Source organism: Phyllobates terribilis, unplaced genomic scaffold (genome assembly GCF_046119375.1).
Source record: "Phyllobates terribilis strain yellow unplaced genomic scaffold, ASM4611937v1 Scaffold_2__4_contigs__length_985480577, whole genome shotgun sequence".
Lineage (NCBI taxonomy): Eukaryota > Metazoa > Chordata > Amphibia > Anura > Dendrobatidae > Phyllobates > Phyllobates terribilis.
In genome coordinates, this window is record NW_027362762.1 from 647,103,551 (window position 1) to 647,122,263 (window position 18,713).

Below are 18,713 nucleotides of genomic sequence, written 5' to 3' on the forward strand. Positions count from 1 at the left end.
CTGGTCAGCCAGAGACAAAGGGACACCTTTGACACCCGCACTACAGCTGAGATAAAAATGAAGTTTTACGGGTGCAAGCAAAGGGTGCAGGACAGTGTGGGGGACTATGCTTTAAATCTGCAGGAGGCGCTGCGGGCCATCAAACAAGTAGACCCCGACAGTGTGCGAGATGAGAACAAATTGCTAACTGAGCAGTTTGTTGAGGGGCTCCTGTCCAGCGCTCACCGGACACAATTGCGCATAATGGCTCTGCAAAACCCTTATCTGGACTTTGCACAATTTACAGACAGAGCCATCCGGGTGCTGCGAGAGTCAACACCAGGTCGCGCTACATCCTACCGGGGCACAGCTATCACATACCACCAGGAGGTGGCATCCTTTTCCCCAGAACCTGTAGGGGCTGATGCACAGATTCTAGACAATGCCCCATCTACAGACCTGCACCTTCAGGTCCAGGAGCTGACTAAAAGTGTAGCTGCACTGGCCAAAACGGTGCAGTCCATGCAAGTGTCCCCCAAGGAAAAGATCCAGCTGGCTTCCAGACCAGAGGACGTCCCGTGGCGACGACAGAGAAGGATTCCACCAACCAGAGGGAGGAACAGCGACCGCTACGACCAGGACGGACAACCCATCTGCCGCCGCTGTCACAAGGCAGGACACTATGCAAGGTACTGTAATTTAAATGAGCAAAACCTGGGGCAGAGGGCCAACCCCCAGGAGTAAGACCACCAGGCCCACAAAGCTGGCGAGACAAGTACGTGGGAGGACGGACGGTCCTACCTGTCGTGCTTGATGGCATCCCAATGAGCGCGCTGCTGGACACTGGATCCCAGGTGACCACTATCCCCTACATTCTTTATAAACTATACTGGACTGATTCGGACATTACCCGTTTCCAGATGAACATCTTAGCATCTATGCCAGCAATGGTCAGCCCTTGCCTCAGGTAGGGTATGAAGAAGTGACCATAAAGATTGGCAGAGTAGAGTTGCCATCACAAGGAATGATAATTATTGACATTGATCGCCGAGAAAGTCATCCCATGATAACCTTAGGCACTAATGTCATTGAAAATTGTCTTTCAGAAATTATTGTCTTGTTACAGCAGGTTGCGGAGACCGCCAGTTCCAGTCAGCAGCGGGTTCTGCAGAGAGAGATCAGAGCCCTGATGAGAAGACAAGAGGTAGAACTGTCTGGTGGTGAAATTGGCAATGTGACAGGATGAGTGACCAATTCCCCATTGCCATGCCCCCTAGAAGTGAAATGTTGATATGGTGTCGGGCAGCAATCGGTCTCAGGGGTCGAGATTACCAGGCCCTGGTAGAGCCCGTATACTCCGACAGTAGGCCCACCATTTTGACAGCCAGGGGGTTGGTTGATGTCCGCCATGGGAGAGTGCCAGTCCGCATCCTGAATTGTGGGGAGAAAGAGGTTCATTTGCCCCGATATGCTACCCTTGCCAAATTATTCACCGTCAGTAACAACTCAATAAAGACAGTGGAACCCTTACCTCCATCCAAACCGGCGGAGGATAATGGCTCCAAGGGACAGATGGAGGACTGGTGTCAGAAGCTACACGTGGGCACTGACTCCACCCCTCAGCACCCAAAACATGGAGTATACCGGGTGGTCCAAGAGTTCGCGCGGGTCTTCAGCAAACACCCACTAGACTTCAGGCAGGTAAAAGGGGTACAACACCATATCCCCACGGGAGATCATCCACCCATTAAAGAGCGGTACCGGCCTGTACCCCCAGCTCACTATCATTGTGCCAAAGGGATGTCACGGGAGATGAAGGAGGCTGGGGTGATAAGAGATAGTTGTAGCCTGTGAGCAGCTCCATTAGTTCTCGTCAGGAAAAAGGACGGTACAATGAGAATGTGTGTTGACTACAGGCAAATTAACCGCATTACACATAAGGATGCCTACCCGTTACCCAGAATTGAAGAGTCCCTATCTGCATTAAGATCTGCTAATTATTTCTCTACTTTGGATCTCACCAGTGGGGATTGGCAGGTTCCCGTAGCAGAGGCGGATAAAGAAAAGACCGCATTTACAACGCCGATGGGCCTCAGCGAGTTTAACTGCATGCCATTCGGGCTCTGCAACGCCCCAGGAACCTTCCAGCGGTTGATGGCGTGCTGTCTAGGACACAAGAACTTCGAGACAGTCCTGCTGTACCTGGATGATGTCATTATCTACTCCAAGTCCTATGAAGACCACCTGAAGGACCTGGCCGAGGTGTTTGAAGCCCTAGCTGGGTTTGGCCTGAAGGTGAAGCCATCCAAATGCCACCTGTTGAAGCCCAAGGTACAGTACCTAGGTCATGTGGTAAGCGCCGAAGGTGTAGCACCAGACCCTGATAAGGTCACCGTAGGGTCACTCCATTATCAAGGAAGTGTGGCAGTTCCTCGGGTTGGTAGGCTACTGCCAAAGGTTTATCAAAGGCTTCACCAAGATAGCGGCACCCATGCAGGACCTCCTAGTAGGCCAGTCCAGGAAGGCCAAAAACCCGAAGCCTCCATTCAAATGGGATAAGCCAGAAGACGAATCCTTCACCCGACTGAAGATGGCTCTCACGTGAGACGAAGTTCTGGCCTACCCCGACTATGGCCAACCCTTCATACTCCATACAGACTCGAGCAACGTAGGATTGGGAGCGGTGCTATCCCAGATACAGCAGGGCAGAGAGAGAGTGATTGTCTATGCCAGCAGGAAGCTCTGGCCCACGGAAAGGAACCCCGATAACTACAGTTCCTTCAAGTTGGAGTTCTCGTAGTCTGGGCTGTGACAGAGCACTTCAAGCACTATCTCGCCTCCTCCAAATTTACGGTCTTCATGGACAATAACCCGCAGACGCACCTGGAGACTGCGAAGCTTGGTGCCCTGGAACAACGATGGATGGCCCGACTGTCTAATTATGAGTTCACCATCAAGTATCGGGCGGGGCACAAGAATGAAAACGCTGATGCTCTGTCCAGGATGCCCAACTTGCCAGATGGGGAAGAAGATCTGGAAGAGCTGGAGGAGATAGAGATCCCCACTTTCAATCGCCATGGGGTAACCCAGTGCTCCCATTGTGTAAAGAACAGGTGTTCCGCCAACAGAGAGGCCACGTTCAATCCATTGCCTCACCATGGATGGGCAGAGACGCAAGATAGTGACCCGGCTGTCCGCCTAGTCAAGGAGTTGTTGACACAAGCTGACTCGCACCCTGATCCAGATGCTCCAGAGGAGACCAAACAGTTGTGAAGGGAGAAGGGCAAGCTGTTCATCTATGAAGGGAAGCTGTGTTGAAGAAGTATCAACTCCCAGACACATGAACTGGTCTGGCAGGTGGTATTCCCGAGGCGAGATGTGTCAATGGTCTTAGAAGCGTACCACGATGGAGCAGGACACTTCGGATGGAAGAAGTTGGAAGTCCTGCTACTTGAGCGGTTCTACTGGGCTGGCATGAGGACGGCAATCGAGAGATGGTGTCGAGAATGCGGACCATGCAACCTGAGACGAAAAGACCATGACAGCCAGAGGGCTCCCCTGCAGCCCATCGTCACCGAACAGCCACTTGAACTGGTAGCCTTGGACCACGTGAAGCTATCCCCAAGCAGGTCAGGCTACGTCTACGCTCTCACCATCGTAGACCACTACTCCCGGTTCCTGGTAGTAGTGCCAGTGAAGGACCAGACGGCTCAGACGGCAGCCAAAGCTTTCCAACAGCACTTCTGTCACCCGCATGGTTACCCTGACTGTGTGCTTACTGACCAAGGTCCAGCCTTCGAAGCGGAGGTGTTCCAGGAGTTCTGCAACCTGTACGGCTGCAAGAATATCAGGACAACGCCGTATCACCCCCAAACCAACGGGTTGTGTGAGAAGATGAACCAGGTGGTGATAGACCTGTTGAAGACGTTGCCCCTGGAAGTACGCAGCCTGTGGCCAGAGAAGTTGCCAGATCTGGTGGATCTATATAATCACATCCCGGTGAACTCCACCAATTGTACACCCGCTTACCTGATGAGGGCAAGACCTGGTAAGCTGCCCATCGACTTGGACATGGGAGTCTTAACACCAGAGACAACCTCACCAGATGCGGATTGGGATACCGTGCGGCAGCAACAATACCGCAAAGTGCAAGAGAGTGTCGAAAGAAGTTTGTCCCAGGCAAGACAAAAGCACGAAAAAACTTATAATCAACACGCACCTGCTGTCCCCTTGTTACTTGGAGAACAAGTCCTTAAGAGAAAGAGACGAATCCACAAACTAGATGACCAGTGGGAGGTAGAGCCGTACACCATCCTACCCTCGAGTCATGATAACACCAAAGTGTGCCTCATCAGCAAAGATGGAGAGGAAACTTCAGTGACAATCTCAAGGGATCACTTGAAGAAATGTCCTGAACAGTTGAAGCACACTGAGGAGGATCAAGACACCCTTCAGCCCGCAGAGGAAGTGGAGGAAGTGGTCCAAACAGTACTCGGAGTGTTTCCCCGGTTGTGGACACAAGTGAACAATGCAATTGTCGTGCCAGTCCTTACCTTTCTCCAACTAGCCCCTCAGGAAGCTGTAGAAGTCCCAGAAGAGTTGGAAGAACAGTTGGCCCCAGAGGCAGAAGTTTCATCAACAGCAGACCAGGAGAATCTACCCTCTGCTAACAATGAACCTGTCGTACCCACGGTGAGCCAAAGAGTTCGTAGGAAATTGCCCAACCTACCAGTACTACCTCAGACTACCTGTAGTGCAGTTCACACTGAACCCACCACACCAGGGGTAGACACAAGGGACAAGGAGAGAGCAGTGACAGATAGTGTACTCCGTAGATCCACCAGAAGTACAAGAGGTCAGCTCCCTGCTCGTTGGAGAAATTAAAAATGTAAAGTATAAAAGTATTAAAAGGTATGCTGTATATAGTGTAAGGCGGCGGTGTACACACCGTGCAGTAACTGAGGCAGTGACCCAAGCAAGTCCAACATAAACAGCTTTTATTCAGCAACTCACGGTTAAACAGAAAGTCCTCCGGTTCGCAGCCGGGTTAACATGAGTCCATAAACAACGGTTGCCGGGGACAACGGCCACGCCGGGCCTCTCAGAGCCTGACAGGTGCAGAGCCTTCCTAGGCGGTGGTTCAGCCACACTCAGTCCTGCTGAGCTAACCTGCTGTGCTCCTAGCAGGTTGCAACATGGACCAACACTAAACCTTAGTGAAGGAGTATTAAAGGACCTGTGGCAAGAGCCACTGGAAAATCCGGGTTGGAGGGAGGAGGCCGCCCCACTGCCTCCTGTGACCTCCTCCAAGAAATGAAGGCCCTGCCGGGTTTTACTTAATCTGCCTTAGCCAGGTAGTCTGACCAGGTGATTGCTCACCTTCATTCCTGCATTGCAGCCGCAGCTGTGTCTGACTGCAATGCACTCCAATGGATTTAATAGGTCTCTGTACACATTCTGGGGGATATATAACGTCCCTCGTATACGATTCCGGTCACTGCCTCACATATCCCCCCCCCTCTGTTCAAACTTGTGGGGTTGAACATTTGCCACCATACAGGGTGCCCGGGACAGGGCATCCGAAGTTTCCCTGCGACTTCCCAGGGCGATGTTCTACCGAGAAACTGAAATTTTGCAGTGACAGGAACCACCTGGTGACTCGCGCATTCCTCTCCTTGGCATTTCCCATCCATACCAAGAGTGAGTGGTCTGTCACCCAGCGGAACTGACACCCGAGTAAATAATAGCGTAGTGATTTCAAGGCCCACTTAATAGCCAAACACTCCTACTCTACCACGCTATAGTTTTTCTCTGTCGGGACAAGTTTTCTACTCAAGTAGGTGACCGGGTGCTCTTCACCATTCACTTTTTGTGACAATACCGCTCCTAGGCCTACCTCCGAGGCATCTGTCTGTACAATGAAGGTTTCCTTGAAGTTGGGGCTGATGAGGACCGGTTGTCCACGCAGGGCCAACTTCATGGACTGAAAAGCTTCCTCCGCCTTAGGGTTCCACTGAACCATTACCGATTTTTTTCCTTTCAAGAGATCAGTCAGGGCTGCCGTTCGCCCAGCAAAATTAGGTATAAACCGGCGGTAATACCCAAGGATGCCAAGGAACGCCCTCACCTGCTTTGTACTTGATGGTTTAGGCCAGTTTTTTATGGCCTCAACTTTATTGATTTGGGGCTTCCTCTAGCCCTATCGCACATTTTTTTGGATTTGCAGTTAACCCCGAAGCTCTGAGAGAATCCAGAACCGCTTGTACCTGGGATAGGTGTGTATGCCAGTCAGTGCTAAAGATGATAATGTCATCTAAATAGGCGGATGCGTACTCCTGATGGGGCTTAAGCACTATGTCCATCAACCTCTGGAATGTAGCCGGGGCCCCATGTAACCCAAAAGGTAAGACCACATAGTGGTATAGACCCTCTGGAGTTACGAAGGCGGTCTTTTCCTTCGCCGAATCTGTGAGGGGTACCTGCCAGTAACCCTTGGTGAGATCGAGCGTGGTAAAGTACTGGGCCTGCCCCAGTCTCTCAATCAGCTCGTCCACCCTGGGCATTGGATAAAGGTCAAACTTTGACACTTCATTCAATTTCCGGAAATCGCTACAGAAGCGTAATGATCCGTCTGGTTTTGGAATCAATACGATGGGGCTAGCCCACTCACTCCGTGATTCCTCTATGACGCCTAGCTGAAGCATTTGTTTTACCTCAGCCGTGATGGCTTGCCTCCAGGCCTCGGGTACCCGGTACGGTCTTATTCGTACCCTTACGCCAGGTTCGGTGACAATGTCATGTTGGATAACCGTAGTCCTACCTGGTAGCCCTGAGAACACGTCGTTATTGTGCTGCACCAGCGAGCGAGCCTCCTGTCGCTGCTGTTTAGTGAGGGCACCATTTATCCTGACCTCCCCCTCGGATGCTTCCCTGGCTAAAGTTAGAGAACTCTCTGGTGATATGCCCGGGGTGACGTCTGTAACTAAATACTCTCGATCTTTCCAAGGTTTTAACAGGTTTACATGGTAAAGCTGCTCAGGTTTCCTCCTTCCGGGCTGATACACCCGGTAATTTACCTCCCCCACTTTTTCTCGAATCTCATATGGTCCTTTCCACTTGGCCATGAACTTACTCTCGGCTGTGGGTACCAGTACTAACACCCGATCACCCTTGTTAAAAGTTCTGACTCTGGCTCTTTTATTATATGTGCGCCTCTGAGCTGCCTGGGCATCTAACAGATGCTCTTTCACGATGGGTATGACCGCCGCGATCCGGTCCTGCATACTAGCCACGTGTTCAATTATACTCCTATGCGGAGTTGGCTCTTGTTCCCATGTCTCTTTGGCTACGTCCAACAGACCCCTAGGGTGTCTGCCGTACAATAACTCAAAGGGAGAGAACCCTGTGGAAGCCTGGGGTACCTCACGGACGGCGAACATCAAATAGGGTAACAACATGTCCCAATCCCTTCCATCCTTAGAAACCACCTTTTTTAACATGGACTTGAGGGTTTTATTGAACCGTTCTACTAGCCCGTCGGTTGAGGGTGGTACATCAAGGTGCGCAATTGTTTAATTTTTAGCAATTTGCATCGTTCCCTTGTCACTTTGGACATAAAGGGGGTCCCCTGATCCGTCAGGATCTCTTTGGGGAGTCCAAGGCGACAGAACATGGCAAACAGCTCCCGTGCAATCAGTTTTGCCGAGGTGTGGCGTAGTGGTATAGCTTCCGGGTACCGAGTGGCATAGTCAACGACTACCAGTATATGTTGGTGTCCACGGGCGGATTTTACAATGGGTCCAACCAAATCCATTGCAATCCGTTCAAAAGGCACCTCTATCACTGGCAGAGGTACCAATGGGCTACGGGAACTTGCAGTGGGTGAGGTCAACTGACATTCGGGGCAGGATTCACAATACCTTTTGACTTCCGCGTAAACCCCAGGCCAAAAGAACCGCTGTAAGATATGGTCTAGCGTCTTTTTCACCCCTAAGTGTCCACCCAGCAGGTGTGAGTGTGCCATCTCCAGAATCTCTCGACGGTACGACTGAGGTGCCACTAACTGTTCTACAACCTCGTCCCTGATCTTATCTGTCCTGTAGAGTAACTCACCGTTGATTACCATGCGTGGAAATACAGTATCTGCACCGGGCTGTTGAGCTATGCCATTTATCTCTAACACCCTTTCCCGCGCCTGAGTCAGGGTGGGATCCCGTAGCTGAGCTGTCCCAAACGTGCCCCGGGACACTTTCAGCTCGGGGATCGATAGGGTGTCCTCGACCTCTCCTGCCAACACCTCTAAGGGAAACCTATCGGGGTCACACTCTGTCCCTAGGTTGGACACCCCTACGGCAGGTTCATCGGGCACAGCATCTGAAATATATTTTACCGGGGGAGAGTGGATTTTGTTTTTCCACGGAGTCCAGAACAGGGGCAAGTCTCTTCCCAACACAGTCCCATAGGGAAGAGTTTTTACCACTCCCACCACATGTTTTATGTCTCCACATGGCGTGGACAAAACTATCTCTGCAGTTGGGTACTCTCGGAAGTCCCCATGGATACACACAACCCCGACTGGCCGTCCACTGGGGTTGTCTCCTGCCACCAGCGACCCATGTACCAGAGTCACAAGGCTCCCTGAGTCCAGGAGGGCCTCCGTGGGGTACCCATTAACCAGTACCTGGCATAGTTCGAGTTCACTGTCCCGGGATTCGGCGCTCGCTGTGCAGACGGTCTGGGCGTACATTGAGACCCGGCGGCTATATCCGCAGTCCATGGGTTCTGTAGTCAGGGGACAATTAGCAATCACATGTCCCGGCCCCTGACACCGCCAGCACCTAAGGGTGGAGGTACTGTTAGGTCTTATGGCAGTTTGGGAGGGAACCAGTCTCCTGCCACTCTCACTCCGGGGTTCCCCTTCAGCACGAGCACGGTGCTGACTGTCCCCAGCAGAGGGACGTGACCCCTTTCCCGACTCCTGGGTTGGCAGGGATCGGCGTGACAGCCGACAGGGGGCGGAGTCTCAAATGAAGTCCTGAGTAGCCGAGTAGCGCTCGACCAAACTGACCACCTGGTCGAGGGTGCCGGGGTCCCCTTGCCCCATCCAACGTTGGATAGCGACTGGCAGAGTCCTCACCAGCCGGTCAACCACCACCCTCTCCACTATCTGGGCTGGGGACAAAGTCTCAGGTTCGAGCCACCTCTTTACCAGCTGCAGGAGGTCATAAGCCTGAGACCGGGAAGGTCGGGTCTCCACATAGGCCCACGAAAACACACGCTGAGCCATCACATATGTATTGACCCCCAGCCGGGCAAGGATCTCACCTTTGAGCCTCTGGTAGTCCCGGGCGTCCTCCTGACTGAGGTCAAAACAGGCCTTCTGGGCATCGCCAACCAAAAAAGTAGGTTTTCCTGCTCTGCTGTGCCTTCGTAGATGGTAAGGAAGGCTTCCACGTCGTCCTCCGGTCCCATCTTCCTCAACGCTGATCGAACCTTGTCCCGGGCGTCTCGACGTTCCGGGGCTGATGCCGTCGGTGTCTCCCGCAGGGCAGCAATTTGTTGCATCATCAGTTCATTTGTTTTTTGCTGCTGCCGTTGGAGATCCTGGTACTGCTCCTGCTGTTGCCACTGAGTGAGTACCAGCTGCTTAAACAGCTCCTCCATTTTGTCCATGGGGAGGAACTGGAAGGTCGCAGGCCGAATTGTGGTCATGCAGCTGCCGGTGGGGTATGCCTCAGTCACTATGCCCGCATTCTCCACCAAGCTGTAAGGCAGCGGTGTACACACCGTGCAGTAACTGAGGCAGTGACCCAAGCAAGTCCAACATAAACAGCTTTTATTCAGCAACTCATGGTTAAACAGAAAGTCCTCCGGTTCGCAGCCAGGTTAACATGAGTCCATAAACAACGGTTGCCGGGGACAACGGCCACGCCAGGCCTCTCAGAGCCTGACAGGTGCAGAGCCTTCCTAGGCAGTGCTTCAGCCACACTCAGTCCTGCTGAGCTAACCTGCTGTGCTCCTAGCAGGTTGCAACATGGACCAACACTAAACCTTAGTGAAGGAGTTTTAAAGGACCTGTGGCAAGAGCCACTGGAAAATCCGGGTTGGAGGGAGGAGGCCGCCCCACTGCCTCCTGTGACCTCCTCCAAGAAATGAAGGCCCTGCCGGGTTTTACGTAATCTGCCTTAGCCAGGTAGTCTGACCAGGTGATTGCTCACCTTCATTCCTGCATTGCAGCCGCAGCTGTGTCTGTGACTGCAATGCACTCCAATGGATTTAATAGGTCTCTGTACACATTCTGGGGGATATATAACGTCCCTCGTATACGATTCCGGTCACTGCCTCACAATAGTTACCCGTAAGGGTATGCCAGAGACATTGCTTATTTGAAATTTTATATGTGTGTTTATCCAGTTACCCGAAAAGGGTACAAAGACTTTTAGGTTATGGATGGTGAATAACCAAAGAACTTTCCCAGGGACGTGGGCTACAACACAGGTACAAGCAGAGAAACCAAAGAGTATAGTAAGAACGGCAGGCCTACAACTCCACCTGGCAAGGAAGACTCTATGCTTGCTTCCAGGCTGACCGGACTCTTATCACTAGCCAGTACTCCAGTCCAGGCCTGTCTAAAGTGTCATCAGTAAAGACCCTGGGACTGCATCACACTGACTCCGTGTTTATTATTGACTTCCTGCACAATAACCACCATCATCCACACACACTGCCCTGAAGCTTACTCTTCCTGTGGGGAGTTATACCACCCTTGCTGCAAAACCACCAGCTTCAGAGGACTGTTCCACAGCGGCGGCCCCATTAGCCGCACTCCACAGGTGGCGTAGTCAGACATTATATCACCTACATATATATATTACCCTTGGATTGACCGCCCTGGGTCACGGACCGGGTCACTGCCACTGTGACTCCAACCCCCAGCATCTACCAGCCCGGCTCCGGGTACCCCACGGCCCATGGGGCGCGTCAGATATTTTATGGAGAGAGGCTATGAGGGGTATATTATGGAGAGGGGCAGTGTAAGGGGTTTATTATGGAGAGGGGCTGTGAGGGGGTATATTATGGAGAGGGTCTGTGAGGGGGTACATTATGGAGAAGGGCAGTGTGGGGGGGGTTATTATGGAGAGGGGCAGTGTGCGGGGTTTATTATGGAGAGGGGCTGTGAGGGGGTATATTGTGGGCAGCTTTGCAATTTATTAATAAAAGTTCTCTCCCAGTCTCAGGAACTGTAGGATTTTTAGCAAACCCATATAACAAAGATGGCGGCTATACAGGTGCAATATACTGATGAGACAATCACTTACAACCTACCATTTCATGGAGGGGGTGATTGCTTAATATTAGAATTGCACACAAAGTGGCTTGTATAGGGCCTTTGTGTGAAATTCTAATACTAAGCAATCACCCCTCCATGAAATGGTAGGTTGTGAGTGATTGTCTCATCAGTATATTGCACCTGTATAGCCGCCATCTTTGTTATATGGGTTTGCTGCACCCTGGTAGTGCATTAGGTCTGAAGAACTGAGCCGGTAAATACTACTGCTTTTTTTGCTGTGGTTTTTCTTTTAATATAATGAAAAATCCTACTGTTCCTGAGACTGGGAGAGACCTTTTATTAATAATTTGCAAAGCTGCTTGTTTTTACAAGCACTTTGCAATTTTACTCATGTATGATGTTGAGAAAACCCCTTTAAGATCAGTATGGTGGTATTATTCAGTCACTCCTGTATGCTGGTAATATATCAGTATGGCTTGTCGGAATTATGTGTCTCTTCTGTTGTAGTAATGATGGGTCCTCTACTTCGGTTTGCATCTTTTTGGCACATTAATTCCGTTTAATCTTCAAAACAGAACAAACAATTAGAATATCTATTACTATTATTTTTTGAAGAGACAGAACAGATATCTTGATAGACTCTTGTGACACCTATGGAGCACACGTGGCACAGGCAAATGCTAATGGTGGTGTGGCACAGATCCAAATTTTGCCATGGTATCGTTAACACTCTGATTACTTCCTTGTTGTTTTATCTAAGCTGTGTAGCTTCTAAATTCACACATCTCTGTCCTGATTATTACCCCATGCACTGAGCTGGGTATGCCATGCATCAATTTGTTTTTGTAATAGACCACCCCGGTACGGCCTAAAAATCAGGCTAAATTAGATCTAGCATGCATTTTAGAATTACATTTAACCCTTTCGCAACCTTGAGATTTTCCGTTTGTGCATTTTCGTTTTTTGCTCCCCTTGTTCCCAGAGCCATAGCGTTTTTATTTTTTGGTCAATATGGCCGTGTGAGGGCTTATTTTTTGCGGGACAGGTTGTACTTTTCAACGCCATTACTAGTTTTACCATATCGTGTACGGGAAAATGGGAAAAAAATTCCAAGAGCGGTGAAATTGCAAAAAAAGTGCAATACCACAGTTGTTTTTTATTTATTTTTTTTATCACGTTCACTGAATGCTAAAACTGACCCACCATTATTATTCTCCAGGTCATTACGAGTTCGTAGACACCAAACATGTATAGGTTCTTTTTTATTTAAGTGGTGAAAAAAAATTCAAAAATTTGGTAAAAAAAAAAAAAATAGCGCCATTTTCTAAGACCTGTAGCGTCTCCATTTTTCGAGATCTTGGGCTGGGTGAGGGCTTAATTTTTGCGCGCCGTGCTGAAGTTTTTATTGATAACATTTTGGGGTAGATCCGATGTTTTGAACGCCCGTTATTGCATTTTATTGCAATTTTGCGGCTACCAAAAAACGTAATTCTGGCGTTTAGAATTTTTTTCTCGTTACGCCGTTTACCGATCGGATTAATTCTTCTCTTATGTTGATAGATCGGGCGATTCTGAACGCAGCGATACCAAATATGTCTATGTAGGTTTTTTTTTATTATTTTATTTTGAATGGGGCGAAAGGGGGGTGATTTAAACTTTTATATTTTTTTAATTTTTTTTATATTTTTAAAAACTTTTTTTTTCACTTTTTGCATGCTTCTATAGTCTCCATAGGAGACTAGAAGCAGCAACTGTCCGACCGCCCCTGCTACATACAGGGGATCAGCAGATCCCCTGTATGCAGCAGAAATAGTCCTGTGCTATGAGCGCTGACCACTAGGTGGCGCTCATAGAGACCAGCTCATGACAACCACAGGCGTCTGCTGCAGACCCTGGGTTGTCATGCCCACCCATCGGTGACCCGCGATCACGTGACGGGGTCGCCGATGGGCGGGGCTTAGGACGCGCTTCCCAGAAGTGTGAGTTAAGTGCCGGTGTCAGAGATTGACAGCGGCATTTAACATGTTAACAGCCGCGGATGGATCGCGATTCCACCCGTGGCTGTTGCGGGCACATGTCAGCTGTAATAATCAGCTGACATGTGCTCAGTTCAGTGCGGGCTCACCGCCGGAGCCCTCACTGAACTAGGGGATTACAGCCTGTGCGTACTAATACGTCACAGGCTGTAAAGGGGTTTTTAAAGAAGTTATCCACTACCTTTACATTGATGACCTATTCTTAGGATGGTAGACAGCTGTGACACATGCAGAGATTGCCAGTTCATTGCCTTCAACTTGGGAAGATAATCACGATAATACATTAAAATGGACGTCATATTGTTACACTGATATAAACCTGTTCTAAAATGTAATCCATTTCCCAGTAAATATTATCTAATAATTGAGATACGAGGATAAAGAGGTAAGAAGAGGCCACTCAGACTGCTGTCTATAATGTCTTTCTGATCAATTACAAATGATAAGAGTGATGATGTGGTAAGAAGCTGCTTACACTGCTATTCACCCAGTGTTTTTGAATACTGAATGGCTGCTGTGACAGGGAATAACCTATATTCTTATCTCATACTTTCAAGCTATCTCCATGTCACAGCAGCAGAATTCCGCTCTTCTTCAGTCTCCCTTTCTTGCTACTGCCTGATATTCTACCTGACAATTTCAAAATTTTTGGAGGCACTGCCGACAGAGGCTTAACATAGGGCTATGCTCACACTCATGTTTATTTTCAATATATATATATAACATATGGCTTTTTTGGGGGTACAGGGTTAGATCTTCTTGTTGTTAGGTGGTAATTGGCTTGAAAAGTGTTACATCCCTGGCGGCGTACTTGCATAGTGCACCACCTCCCACTATGCAAGACCACAATCTTACCCATCAGTCCAGCCTGCAAACCTTGCTCCAGTTCATGCCATGTGCATGTCTCTTGTCTGATTGCTTAGGGCGGCGACCCGGTTACTTCCTGATTCTTATAGCTGCTGTGGGCACGCTCCAAATGCGTCCCCAGCCTATTGCTGTGAGTCACTGGATATATAAACCCCCTCCACCCAGAAGGAGGTGCCTGAGCAACACTAACTATCAGTGTGCTCCTTGCCTCTGAAGTTGCCAGGTCTTGTTCTGTATCTTGTCTGTTTCTGCCACCCTGGGGGCTGCATACACAGGCCTGTTATCTCCGTCTTCTAGTCTGTTTCTGCCACCCTGGGGGCTGCATACCCAGGCCTGTTATCTCTGACTTCTAGTCTGTTTCTGCCACTCTGGGGGCTGTATACCTAGGCCTGTTATCTCTGACTTCTAGTCTGTTTCCACCACTCTGGGGGCTGTATACCCAGGTCTGTTATCTCTGACTTCTAGTCTGTTTCCGCCACTCTGGGGGCTGTATACCCAGGCTCATTCTTGTATCTCATTGCAGTAGCATTTCCTGTCTGAACTGTATCCTAGCCTGTTACCTGTTTGTCTCTATGTCCGTACCTTCCCTTTTCCTGTAGTATCTGAACCTGCACCTAACTCCAACTAGTTGTCTCTGTACTTCTGTTTACTCGCTACTTCATAGGAAGTACCTTGTGTGTATCTGGTTCTACTTGTCCCTTTTCCCTTCCTCCGTATCTACCTCCTGTGTTCTAGCCATCTTCCTGCATTTTCCAGTCTGTTCCATGTGAACAGAGCCCTGTCTTCTCTGCCTGCACCTTCAGCCCTGTTCTGCTCTGCCTTGTCCACCGCACCTGCGGTTTCGCTCTGCTCTGCTTGCTCACCGCGTCAGCGGTTTCCCTCTGCTCTGTCTTGCCAACCACTCCGGCAGTTCCTCTCTGCTCTGCCTTGTCCACCATACCTGCAGTTTCGCTCCGCTCTGCTTGCTCACCGCATCAACGGTTTCCCTCTGCTCTGTCTTGCCCACCGCTCTGGCCGTTTCTCTCTGCTCTGCCTTGTCCACCGTAGCTGCGGTTTCGCTCTGCTCTGCTTGCTCCCTGCGTCAGCGGTTTCCCTCTGCTCTGTCTTGCCCACCGCTCTGGCCGTTCCTCTCTGCTCTGCCTTGTCCACCGTACCTGCGGTTTCGCTCTGCTCTGCTTGCTCACTGCGTCAGCGGTTTCCCTCTGCTCTGTCTTGCCCACCGCTCCGGCGGTTCCTCTCTGCTCTGCCTTGTCCACCGCAACCTGCGGTTTCACTCCGCTCTGCTTGCTCACCGCATCAGCGGTTTCCCTCTGCTCTGTCTTGCTCACCGCACTAGCGGTTCCTCTCGGATCTGCCTTGTTCACCGCTCCAGCGGTTTCGCTTTACTCTGCTTGTCTACCACATCCGTGGCTCTGTTCCTGTCTCCCAGTCTGTACTGGACCCTATCCAGCCTGTGTTCCAACCTGCTAGTACCTCCCTGTCTGCTCCCCAGCCGTGCTTGCCAGTATATCCCTGTCTGATCTCCAGCTGTGCTTGCCAGTGCCCACCTGTCTGCATACCAGCCGTGCTTGCCAGTGCCCACCTGTCTGCATACCAGCCGTGCTTGCCAGTGCCCACCTGTCTGCATACCAGCCGTGCTTACCAGTATCCACCTGTCTGCATACCAGCTGTGCCTGCCAATACCCACCTGTCTGTATGCCAGTCTAACCTGCCTGTTCCTGCATTCCCCGGTGTGGGTCAACAGATGTGACCGGGGTCTGAACTGGAGTAGCACCTGGTCCCTCTGCTCGGTTCTTCCTTGGTTCACAGAGTTGACTGAGCTGCCGTGCGACCTTGGTCGGATCGGGTTGATACTTAGTTACGCCCCTCCAGGCACTACTCGGTTCATGGTACAGTGGGATCACTAATCACGCTCACGTCAGTCAGTCCGGGTGCGAGCGTAACAAAAACGTTGAGAAACACTGAACTAGAGAATAATAAGATTAAGAGTATACAAAATGCATTCCAGATATGGCATCTGTAAGTAAACCTCTGAGATAATTAACTCACAAAGCAATAACATGGAATTGAGGTTCTGCTGAACAAGGCAGTATACAATTATAAAGCATCATGAACTCCATTAGAAAATATAATTGAAAACCAACTACAGATTTATTGCTTTTTTTTGCTCATGCAACTGACCAAAAAATGCAATAGAAAGTTGATTGTGCCCAAAAATAGTACCTGTAAAAAAAAACTGATAGTTGTGGGTATCAGAAAATGGCAACCAAAACTGAGTTTGTTTTTTTAAATATTAAAAAAAACTAAATAAATTTGGCATTGTAATTTTATTGACCAGCAGTATAAAGATAATATGTCAATTAAACCTAACAGTGAACCATGTTTAGAAGAATGGAAAAGAACTTAGAATTACTGTTTGGTGTTCATTTTGCCTCCTCAAGGGAGTAATAAAAAGTGTTATATAACACAAAAGGATACCAATGAAAACAGCTTGTCGCACAAAAACTAAACCTTCATGCTGCTCCGTTGACAGAATTGTAAAACATATAGCTCTCAGAATATCGTAACCAAACAAATGATTGTATTTCAAAGAGTGTATTTATTCTACAAAAATAAAGAGAGCATAAATAAAACGATACAAATTTTATGTCTCCTTAATTGAGCTGTTCAACGGAATAAAGTTTGTGCAGCATGACCAATAGGATAAAATCTAAAACGCAAAGAAAAAGTGGGAGAATTATCATTTTGCTTATATTCCTCCCCAAAAAGATTTGCTAAAAGTATGTTAATGCGATATGTGTACCTCTAAATGATGTCACTTTTAAATATTAATCATCATACAAAAAACAAACCCTCATACAACTAAGTGAATGAAAAAAGTTATGGCTCCTGGAACGCAAGAATAAAGAAGGGGTTTGGCATAAATACCATAACTGGTTTCATCGGGAAGGGGTTAACTTAGACGTATTTTCTGTTTAACTTCCAAAAATAAGCACTATTAGGAAGGGTGATCCTCCTTCATACCAATTGGCAATACACTTAATCTTACCATGTTTCTATTTTTATGCTTCTAGTCTATCCCCGTAACAGGCTTTAAGAGGTTTAAGACAGATCTTTACAGTAATATGAGCAGCGTTTTGGAAACATTGGGACAAGTGGATGAATCTGTGGAGCCCTGTATATGGAATGCCAAGCACAGCATTGCCTCAAATAAGCAAAATGGGGGCAACTAGCTCAAATGCAGATGATATTAATGCTATGGAGATACATCACTGGTACGGAAAATTTATGAGAGAGTGTCCATCTGGCCAACTGAGCTTGCATGAGTTTAAAGGATTACTTGGTCTGCAGGGTATGAATCCAGAAGCAAACAGATACATTGAGCAAGTGTTCAGTACTTTTGATATGAACAAGGTAAGAATTTAATATTAAATCCAATTATGTCTGTGCATTATCTGGTGGTTGATGGGATTATACAGCAAATTAATTCAGCTATTCTGATGTAGCTTTATTGATCATTTAATATTATATTATAGTGGTTAAGTCCTGCTATGATAAACAAGTTAGAGTAAAATAAAATAGTCCTAAAACTAGAAAGAAAAAAAAGCTAAATTTTCCCCAAATGATTTTGTTTTAAAAATGTAATTATAGAAATGTTTTAAGATTATGTAAATTTAAAAAAACAAAACTTCACAATTGAAATAATTTAATATTGGGCCGTAAGCTTCAATCTTTTCCACACTTCATCCATTCTAATATAACTAATAAAACAAGCAGTTTGACATTTTATCAGGGACATGTTCACTTTATTAATGCTATGAAAAATCATCCGCATTGTATGTACGCCTGCCACGTGCCACCAATCTTAAGATCTCTGCAGTGGGTTAAGCTAGATCAAGAACCAAATAGGTATTTGTAACTGATGCCCTTTTGTCATAATATGTCACAATATGATCTGTAATCAGCTGAGGAAAAGACAACGCACAACATTCATTCTTCGCTCATTTTACTCCAAAAGAATAAAAGAAAACATCACATTTTTCGTTAAAAGTTGTTGTTTTTTATCACAGTGCTTAACCGATCTCGAACAGATAAAATTAATGGAGCAGTCTGCAATAATTATTTCTATTTATGGCTTTACATCAGTGCTAATACAGTGGTGGCCAAAAGTATTGGCACCCCTGCAATTCTGTCAGATAATACTCAGTTTCTTCCTGAAAATGATTGCAATCACAAATTCTTTGGTATTATTATCTTCATTTAATTTGTCTTCAATGAAAAAACACAAAAAGAATTGTCCTAAAGCCAAATTGGATACAATTCCACACCAACCCTAAAAAAGGGGGTGGACAAAAGTATTGGCACTGTTTGAAAAATCATGGGATGCTTCTCTAATTCGTGTAATTAACAGCACCTGTAACTTACCTGTGGCACCTAACAGGTGTTGGCAATAACTAAATCACACTTTCAGCCAGTTAACATGGATTAAAGTTGACTCAACCTCTGTCCTCTGTCCTTGTGTGTACCACATTGAGCATGGA

The 18,713-nt window shown here is 48.0% G+C and overlaps 1 protein-coding gene across 1 annotated transcript in view; it reads left to right on the plus strand.

The window, feature by feature from the left end:
- The window catches only part of GUCA1C (guanylate cyclase activator 1C), a 353,630-nt gene that overhangs the window by 107,280 nt on the left and 227,637 nt on the right, over positions 1–18,713 (plus strand). Inside the window, exon 2 of the mRNA XM_073670676.1 lies at positions 17,247–17,586. Coding sequence (XP_073526777.1) covers positions 17,332–17,586 — 255 coding nt within the window. The 5' untranslated portion in view covers positions 17,247–17,331. The remainder of the gene's footprint in view (positions 1–17,246; positions 17,587–18,713) is intronic.